Source organism: Morus notabilis, unplaced genomic scaffold, assembly GCF_000414095.1.
Source record: "Morus notabilis unplaced genomic scaffold, ASM41409v2 Scaffold4025, whole genome shotgun sequence".
In the NCBI taxonomy this organism is placed as follows: Eukaryota; Viridiplantae; Streptophyta; class Magnoliopsida; order Rosales; family Moraceae; genus Morus; species Morus notabilis.
In genome coordinates this window covers 1-9966 of record NW_010356353.1, presented here as the reverse complement: position 1 = coordinate 9966, position 9966 = coordinate 1, and the positions used below count along the sequence as shown (strand labels likewise).

Genomic DNA, 9966 nt, shown 5'->3' with positions numbered 1-9966 from the left:
ATATATATATAATACTAATGATCCTACCACTCGCATAATAATATGTGACTTTTTTTTAAGTGTTTTTATGGTATTCATACTCATACTACACATTCGTAATTAGTTAAACCTTAGATTGGATACTTATTCCTGTTTTTAATAATTTTTGATTGGGTGGCTTAGTGTGGAACAGTATGGGTTAGTAGACGCCAACTTAACTGGGATATTGCGATAGCTGTCACATAATTAGTTGAAAAAAAAAATCAAAGATAATTACATCTGATCTATAAAAAAAACTTAGTTCTAATGATTTCAGAATTGTCCCTTTCAATTTTACCTATATATCTTTCCTGTTTCTTGTTAATGATCTCGCTCGTTTCTTTATTCAATGTTCTAGCTGTTTGCATATGGATCCCCCATATTGTTCAGTATGGCTTTAATTAAGCCCGTTAGCTTGTTTCGGGTGTTGGGTCAAGGCCCATGAGTTGTTTCGGCTTGCCGACCAAGACTTGCAGACGACTTCCCTTTGAAGAGAATAAATATATATGCAGAGCATAAATATATATATATATATATATATGCTAATTAGCGTGAAGGAGGCATAACAGCGCGTACAGTTTGGTTATTCTTATTAATACACAGTTTTTTCTCTTTTATTTCTGATTTAGTCAGAGAATTTAATTCTTTCATAGTTGGTGTTGTGTGGTAAAATATGGGTGACAGGTTGAGCGTCGAGAACATGACACGTAGTCCTACCTCCTCTTCAAAGGTGGCCCCCCTCGACGCCAAGACATCGATCATCCTTGACGCCAAGAGTTCGACTACCCTTGACGTAGCAAAGAAAGGCCCAAATTAGGGTGTTGACCCGTTGTGACGTCGAATTTATGCAAACAGCCTTCGGAAAGATTAGGAAGGGCATAAGATCCGCGCGGCACAGACGCCGAGAGGAAGATGTCTGACACCATAAGTTGCGTCCAGAATTGGGATACGTCTGCAATATGGGCATTAATTATAAACCCTTAAACCGCCATGCAGTGGGCAGTGAGAGATTACAGGAATTCACAGAGCCGTAATAGAAGACTAAATGGCTGAGTGAACAGTCCAAAAGTGATTAGTGGGCTACGGTCTTAACTTAGAAGGTAGGCCACTCGAGTACTTCCACTTATGAAGGAAAACCACCCACGAAGGAAGCTTGGGCTATAAAAAGAGCAAGCCCCATACGCCAAAGGAGAGGCTCTCCAAAGCATAAGAGAAGATAGAGGATACGTGCATGTAAATTGTAAAGAGTCCTAAAGAAATACAATACACAAGTGGATGTAGCTCTTCATTAACAGAGTGAACCACTATAAAACTCGTGTGTCCTCTCCTTTAAGTATTGTTTTTCACGCCCACAAAACACAACAAACACTTTATAGCATAATTTCAAATATACAACTAATTTCTAGCCGGTAACCCCACAGGATACCAGAGGGTGATCCGGTGTATTTCTGTTGACGAAATTTCACCGTCAACAATTGGTGACTCCACTGGGGACCGAACCCAGAATCTCTGGTTCATGCGTTAGTTGACATGCCTTTAAGAAGAAGAATCGAGGCCATCAACCAAGGCGGCCAGGTGGAATAAACTGCCACACATCCGGCAAACAACGGGATGGAAGAAGATCTACCCCCGGTTAGAAACGGAGCCCCACCTCTAGACGTGTCACAACCAGATCCTGTGCAGGTGCAGGCCCAGCTCACTACCCTAATCGACCTGGTGCGGGGACTAATGACTGTGGTTGAGCGCTTGGACGAAAGAAACTCGATGCCGCCACTGGAAGACGCCCCGAGACCGATAGAAGCCGCCATGGCTGGAAACCACAACCCCAGTGACTGCCAAGACATCCTGGAGGGAGTCGGGGATAGTGAAAATCTTCGGGGTGATCCCAGGCCTCGGCCCGCCCAATCCACCAGCAGTCGTCCAAGGGCCGCCGGACTCCGGGCTCCGGAGAACCAAATAGCCGGAGGCCTGGGAAACCCCTAAATGCCACCTCAGAACCTTGGCAGGAACCCTTTAGGAGATGCGGGGTCGGTGCAGGCGGGTGGACGGGCAAGAGGCGGACCCAATGCGCAAAGGGCTGAGGCGTCAAGAGGAGCTGGCTCAGCAATCTCTACGAATGAGGCCCTAGCCATTATGGAGCGCATGGCCAGCCTAGAGCAAAAGCTCACGGGCGATGTCGTCGGCCTAAAGAAAAACATAGGACGAGTGGCCGAGGTGGTGAACGTCGACATCACACCAAGTCGGACGCACGACCACCCATTTACCGAGGAAATTATGGCACCATTTCTCCCTGATAAATACACATCACCCTCGATCCCACCATATAACGGCAGGGGGGATCCCGATGATCACTTAGAAATGTACACAGGGTACATGCTGGTACATGGATATGCCGAGGAGATCATGTGCCGAGCCTTCCGAAACCATTTGACAGACTCTGCCCGGAGATGGTTTCGAACGCTAAAACCAAACTCCATCTCGAGCTGGGATGAGTTGAAGGAAGCTTTTTCCCTCCAGTTTATAGGAGTAAAAAAGTATGTCCCTCCAAAGAAGAACTTGACTACAATATACCAGAAGCCAAACGAGTCATTAAAAAGAATGGCTCGCAAGGTATGGGGAAGCTGTTGCCATAACGATGGACATAACCGACAGGGAAGCCTTGATGGGGGCATTATCTAGCATGAAGAAAATTACCCCCTTCAAGAGAGAGCTGAACCGGAAGCCTCCGTCCAGTTACAAAGAATTCCTTGCACGAGCGCAAGGGTACATCAATGCTGAGAAAGCAGATGCAAACGACCCCGAGCACAGGTCCAACAAAAATAAAGGGACTGAATAAGGGTCGAGGCAGGGAAATAGGACGGAAAGAAGCGACGAGGCGGAGGAGGCGGAGACAAACAATCTGCTTCGGCGCCAAACACTCCAGAAACTAAGAAACCGAGGCAAGAGGAGAACCGCAAGCCTCGACCGTTTCAAATGTACGACTCCTACCATCAATTAACAGTAGGAGTCGAGGAAGTGTTTAATCAAGTAGGTCGCGGGAACTTACTGCGCCGCCCCGAGCCGATGAGGTCAGATCCGAGCCGAAGGAACCAGAAGAAATATTGTAGGTTCCACGGTGACGTCGGCCACCATACCAACGATTGCGCCAACCTAAAAGATGAAATAGAAAGGGTAATCCGAGAAGGAAGGCTGCAGGAGTTCAAGGCCGAGCGAAGGCCAAGAAACGATGGCCATGGTGACCAAAATGGTAGTCGACGTCAAGAGGAGAAACGACGACCAGAGGACCGGGAACCCGTCGGCGTCATACGAACCATCCTCGGTGGTCCGTATATTGGAGGAGACTTGAGAATATCTCAGAAAGACTACGCCCACGAAGCCAAAGGGGTGTACCAGGAAAGGTTCTGGAATGTCTCTGCCATAAAAGCAACAAGGTTCGGCAGTGCTGACGTAGCATTTAATGAGGACGATGCCAACGGGGTTCACTTCCCCCATAACGACGCTTTGGTGGTAGAAGCCGTAATCAGAAATCACATCGTATGCTGAATTCTGGTGGACAATGGAAGCTCGGTAGACCTCCTATACTCCGACTGCCTAGAAAAGATGGGGATCCCGAAGGAGCAATTGGAAAAACCCTCTAGACCATTGTACGGTTTCACTGGGGATTCCGTCATCCCTTAGGGAACAATCCGACTGCCTATAAACGTAGGGGAGAAACCCCGACAGGCCACCATAATAACCAATTTTGTGGTAATAAAAGGAGGCTCCCAATACAATGCCGTCATTGGAAGGCCGACCCTTTAGGCGTTAAGGGCAATAACGTCCATTTACCACCAGAAGGTCAAATTCCCTACCTCAAACAGAGTCGGTTAAAATAAAAAGAAACCATTACGAGGCTAGAGTTGTATATTCTGATGCCTTACGTAGATACGACCAGCCCGGGAGGCAGGAGTCCAGAGTGGTCTATCAGGGTGCCGTAAAAGACATAGGCCCCAGGGTCCAAGAGGAGGCCGCATGGTCTCAACCCGTCGAACAGCTGGTGGAGATCCGAGTCGACAAGGATGAGCCAACCAGAGTGCTCAAAATAGGCTCTGACTTAACCCCATCACTTAGGGTGGAAGTCGAGAGTTTCCTCAAAAAGAACCTGGATGTCTTCGCCTAGAATCATGCGGATATAGAAGGGATCGACCCAGGAGTCATATGCCATTCTCTGAACATCGACCCCTCATATCCCCCCAAATGCCAGAAGCACCGACCAATGAACCCGGAGAGGTACGAGGCATTAAAAGAAGAGGTCGATAAGTTGATCAACAACGGTTTCATTAGAGAGGCCCATTACCCTCGGTGGGTCTCAAACCCCATTTTGGTAGTCAAGCCTAACGGGACATGGAGAACATGCATCGACTTCAGTGACCTTAACAAAGCATGCCCAAAAGATGGTTTCCCACTCCCTCGAATAGACCAAATGGTCGACGCCACTGCAGGGCATGAGATGCTAAGTTTTATGGATGCCTATTTTGGATACAACCAGATCCCCATACATCCAACTGACGAAGAGCACACATCCTTCATAACCGATAAAAGCCTCTACATATCAAAGGCTCGTGAATAAAATGTTTGCTCGACTACTCGGTAAATCAATGGAAGTTTACGTCGATGATATGCTTGTAAAGAGTACCAGGGCCACCCATCACGTCGACCATTTGGGGGAAATGTTTTGTGTATTAAGGAGATACCACATGAAGTTAAACCCCCTAAAGTGCACCTTTGGAGTCGGATCGGGGAAATTCCTCGTTTTCATGGGCAGTAACCGGGGAATAGAGGCTAACCCTGAAAAGATAAAAGCCTTGCAGGATATGAGGTCTCCAACTAATCCAAAAGAGGTTCAAAGGTTGACAGGGTGTGTCGCCGCTCTAAACAGATTCATATCAAAGGCAACAGAAAAGTGTGTCCCCTTCTTCGACGCTTTAAAAAGAAGTAAGCATTTTGAATGGACGCCACACTGTGAGGAGGCCTTCCAAAAATTAAAAGAGCACCTGGGCATGCTGCTGATCCTATCAAAACCCATCACCAACGAAGAGCTAAGCCTATACCTCTCCGTGTCACAACACGCCATGAGCTCTGTGCTGATAAGAGAGGAAGAAAAAGTCCAGCTGCCAGTCTACTATGTAAGCAAAAGACTCCTCGACGGTGAGTCAAGATACGCTGAAATGGAACAACTGGCCCTCGCCCTGATGATAGCCTCAAGGAAGCTTCGGCATTACTTTCAATCCCACACAATACGGGTTCTAACAAATCACCCGTTAAGGCAGGCATTGCAAAAACCCGAAACTTCTGGTCGACTTCTCAAATGGTCGGTAGAGCTAAGCTAGTTCGACATCAAGTATGTACCAAGAACAGCAATTAAGGGGCAGGCGCTGGCGGACTTCCTAGCTGAGTTCTCTCATAGGCCAACTCCCTCCACACACGAAGTCAAGACGACAAGGTGGAGGCTCTACGTAGATGGAGCATCGAACGAAAACGGGTCAGGAGCCGGTGTCCTATTGATCAACCCAGAAGGCCACAAAATTACTTCGGCGGTACGATTTAAATTCAAGGCGTCGAATAATGAAGCCGAGTACGAAGCACTGATTGCCGGATTACGATTGGCGAATCATTTAAAAGTCGAGAGGCTCGGCATCTTCAGTGATTCTCAACTGGTCGTTGGACAAGTAAATGAAGAATACCAAGCGCGCGGTGAAAAAATGGGTGCATACTTGAGAAAAGTAAAGGAAGAGCTCGTCTGCTTCAAAAGCTATGAAATACTTCAAATACCACGAGCTGAGAACACCAACACCGACGCCTTGGCGAAACTAGCATCATCCAGGGATTTCGACATGCTAGGGATTGTTCCCATCGAAGACCTGGAGCGGCCAACAATTGAGGAAAAAATTGAGGCCTTGACCATCCAGACGGACGAGGGTTGGATGACACTACTAATCCAATATCTGACAAATGCAAAGCTGCCAAGTGATAAAGATGAGGCCCAACGACTCAGATATAGAGCCGCCAGGTACCTATTATACGACGGTTTGCTTTACCGACGAGGCTACTCCACGCCTTTGCAGCGATGCCTAAACGATGGCGAAGCCCAGAGGGTCCTCCAGGAAATCCATGAAGGAGTATGCGGTAATCATACTGGGGGACAGTCTTTAGCTCTCAAGGTTTTGAGACAGGGATATTATTAGCCTATGCTAAAAAAAGACGCATTTTGATCCGCTCGACACTGCGATAAATACCAAAAATATGCCACAATTCCTAGAGCACCCCCAGAAAACCTAACCCCAATTCTCAGCCCATGGGCCTTTCCCAAATGGAGGGTTGATCTAATCGGGCCCCTACACCTCACACCAGGAGGCTTTAAGTTTGCCATCGTCGCAGTAGACTACTACACTAAATAGGTAGAAGCGAAGGCTCTAACAACGACCACGGAAGCAGTTTGCACCAACTTCATGTGGAACAACATCGTGTGCAGATTTGGGGTCCCACACTCGATAGTATCTGACAATGGGAAACAATTTGATAATGCCTCAACGCGAGATTCTGCGACACCTTAGGCATCCGAAAAGACTTCTCAGCGCCAATACATCCACAATCCAATGGTCAAGTCAAGGCTGTCAACAAGATACTAAAGTATACCCCAAAGACGAAGCTCGATGATTTAAAAGGGAAATGGGCAGAACAACTTCCAAATGTCCTGTGAGCATATAGAACGACAAGCCGAACTACCACAGGTGAAACACCCTTCTCCATGATATATGGCATCGAGGCGGTACTCCCCATAGAAATTGAAACGCCGACTCTGTGAACTGTCATTTACAATAATGACGCAAATATGAACGCCGTGAATGGACAACTCGACCTGTTAGAAGAAAAAAAGGCTCGACTCCCAATTACGCCTCACCGCCTATCAGTAAAGGGCAGCACGATATTACAACAAAAAAGTTAAACAACGAAGGTTCATCCCAGGAGACCTAGTATTGAAAAGGGTAATACAGAGTACAAACCCCAAAAATAATGGTCCTTTGGGTCCAACTTGGGAAAGACCCTACCGAGTGAGGGAAGTATTGCGTCCTGGCACCTACATTCTGGAAAGCCTCTCCGGCAAGCATATTCAGCTGCTGTGGAATGCAGAACAGCTAAGGCTGTACTACCAGTAGTGTATGTAATTTTTTAACCCATCTTAGTTATCTTTTTGGCAATTTAAATAAATTGATGAGTTTTTAGAAATATTGTCCAAAAAATAAGAGAAATTCACCCCTTACATAAACATGTCTACTTAAAAAACCAACCCATATTAAACAGACAAGGGGGGCAGTAAGGGATCTATGGATCACTAAAAAACTTATTACCGACGAGGCTACTCCACGCCTTTGCAGCGATGCCTAAACGATGGCGAAGCCCAGAGGGTCCTCCAGGAAATCCATGAAGGAGTATGCGGTAATCATACTGGGGGGCAGTCTTTAGCTCTCAAGGTTTTGACACAGGGATATTATTAGCCTATGCTAAAAAAAGACGCATTCCGATACGCTCGACACTGCGATAAATACCAAAAATATGCCACAATTCCTAGAGCATCCCCAGAAAACCTAACCCCAATTCTCAGCCCATGGGCCTTTCCCAAATGGAAGGTTAATCTAATCGGGCCCCTACACCTCACACCAGGAGGCTTTAAGTTTGCCATCGTCGCAGTAGACTACTACACTAAATAGGTAGAAGCGAAGGCTCTAACAACGACCACGGAAGCAGTTTGCACCAACTTCATGTGGAACAACATCGTGTGCAGATTTGGGGTCCCACACTCGATAGTATCTGACAATGGGAAACAATTTGATAATGCCTCAACGCGAAGATTCTGCGACACCTTAGGCATCCGAAAAGACTTCTCAGCGCTAATACATCCACAATCCAATGGTCAAGTCATGGCTGTCAACAAGATACTAAAGTATACCCCAAAGACGAAGCTCGATGATTTAAAAAGGAAATGGGCAGAACAACTTCCAAATGTCCTGTGAGCATATAGAACGACAAGCCGAACTACCACAAGTGAAACACCCTTCTCCATGATATATGGCATCGAGGCGGTACTCCCCATAGAAATTGAAACGCCGACTCTGCGAACTGTCATTTACAATAACAACGCAAATATGAACGCCGTGAATGGACAACTCGACCTGTTAGAAGAAAAAAAGGCTCGACTCCCAATTACGCCTCACCGCCTATCAGTAAAGGGCAGCACGATATTACAACAAAAAAGTTAAACAACGAAGGTTCATCCCAGGAGACCTAGTATTGAAAAGGGTAATACAGAGTACAAACCCCAAAAATAATGGTCCTTTGGGTCCAACTTGGGAAGGACCCTACCGAGTGAGGGAAGTATTGCGTCCTGGCACCTACATTCTGGAAAGCCTCTCCGGCAAGCATATTCAGCTACTGTGGAATGCAGAACAGCTAAGGTTGTACTACCAGTAGTGTATGTAATTTTTTAACCCATCTTAGTTATCTTTTTGGCAATTTAAATAAATTGATGAGTTTTTAGAAATATTGTCCAAAAAATAAGAGAAATTCACCCCTTACATAAACATGTCTACTTAAAAAACCAAGCCATATTAAACAGACAAGGGGGACAGTAAGGGATCTATGGATCACTAAAAAACTTAGAAAATTTTACGAAATTTTCTAAGATGACGACCCCAAGGGGCAAAGCTAACACCGATTCCACAAAGGAAGAGAGGCAAGGGAAAAACTTAGAAAATTTTACGAAATTTTCTAAGACGATGACCCCAAGGGGCAAAGCTAACGCCGACTCCTCCAAGGAGAAGAGGCGAGAGAAAAACTTAGATAATTTTACAAAATTTTCTAAGACGACGACCCCAAGGGGCAAAGCTAACGCCGACTCCTCCAAGGAGGAGAGGCGACAAAAAAACTTAGAAAATTTTACGAAACTTTCTAAGATAACAACCCAAAGGGGCAAAGAAAGCAATAAAAATAATTGTAAAATCTACCATCTTCAAAAAACATAATATGAAAAGAAATTATAAATATTATATAAATAGTGTCAACATATAACATCACACAAAAAAAAGCGGAGAAATCCTAAGCATCGCCGCCAGCCGCCGAGTCATCACCATCAGGCGGAGAAGAAGTGTCGTCATCAGCAAGAGGAGGAGGAATATAAAGGAAGCTCAGATCCCACTCAGGATGCTATTGCTTAATTAGATCAACAATTTGTTGACAGATTGGAAGTCTTTGGTGCGAATATCGATAAGCTCTGGAGAAGCCTTAAACTCCTCAATAATCTCTGCACGCTTGGCGTCGAACATTGTTGAGGCATCGGCTTCAGCTTCTCTTTTCCCCTCACCTTTTCCCTCGGCAAAGCACTTCTCCACAGCTTCCGTTGCTTCAGCCGATTTCTTCTCAGAGGCCTCCGCCCGCCTCGTAAGATCTTTGACCGCGGCCTTCAGACTGACCACCTCATTTTCAAGACTCCATAGCTTGGCTAGTTCTCCTTCCAAACTTTCTAGCTTGGCCACAGCTACGTCCCTCTCCTCGATGGCAGACATATGCTTTTTATTGGCAGCATCAAGAAGAGAGTTAAGCTTGGCCTCCACGCTGTCCATCTCCTTGCCACGTTCCTCAACCTTGACCAGATCAATGAGATTGAGAATGGCAAGGACTAGGCCCTAAGAAAATTGGGAGTCAGAATAAAGGTACGAGGAAACGAATATTTAAAAAAAAAAAAGGAAAGCGCGGTCGAAACTTACATGAATCTGGAAGGAAATCTGCTTGCGCTAACGATCCACCAGAGAAGACTGAGCGGCGGAGATCCAGTGCGGCTCAAGGAATGATTCATATAAAGCCTGAAAGATGAGGGAAAAAGGAGGAGGAAGCTTCATCATAGCCCCAATCTCG

At 46.0% G+C, this 9966-nt stretch overlaps 2 protein-coding genes across 2 annotated transcripts; both read left to right on the top strand.

Annotated features, from left to right (window-relative positions):
* Window positions 1–2991: 2991 nt before the first annotated feature.
* On the top strand, window positions 2992–3561 carry LOC112092009. Its single transcript, XM_024169023.1, has one exon. It carries the CDS (start codon window positions 2992–2994, stop codon window positions 3559–3561), a length of 570 nt encoding a protein of 189 aa, XP_024024791.1.
* A 1094-nt stretch (window positions 3562–4655) lies between these two features.
* Window positions 4656–6242, top strand: LOC112090267. Its single transcript, XM_024163078.1, has 2 exons — window positions 4656–5205; window positions 5416–6242. Exons 1-2 carry the CDS (start codon window positions 4656–4658, stop codon window positions 6240–6242), a joined length of 1377 nt encoding a protein of 458 aa, XP_024018846.1.
* Window positions 6243–9966: the final 3724 nt, after the last annotated feature.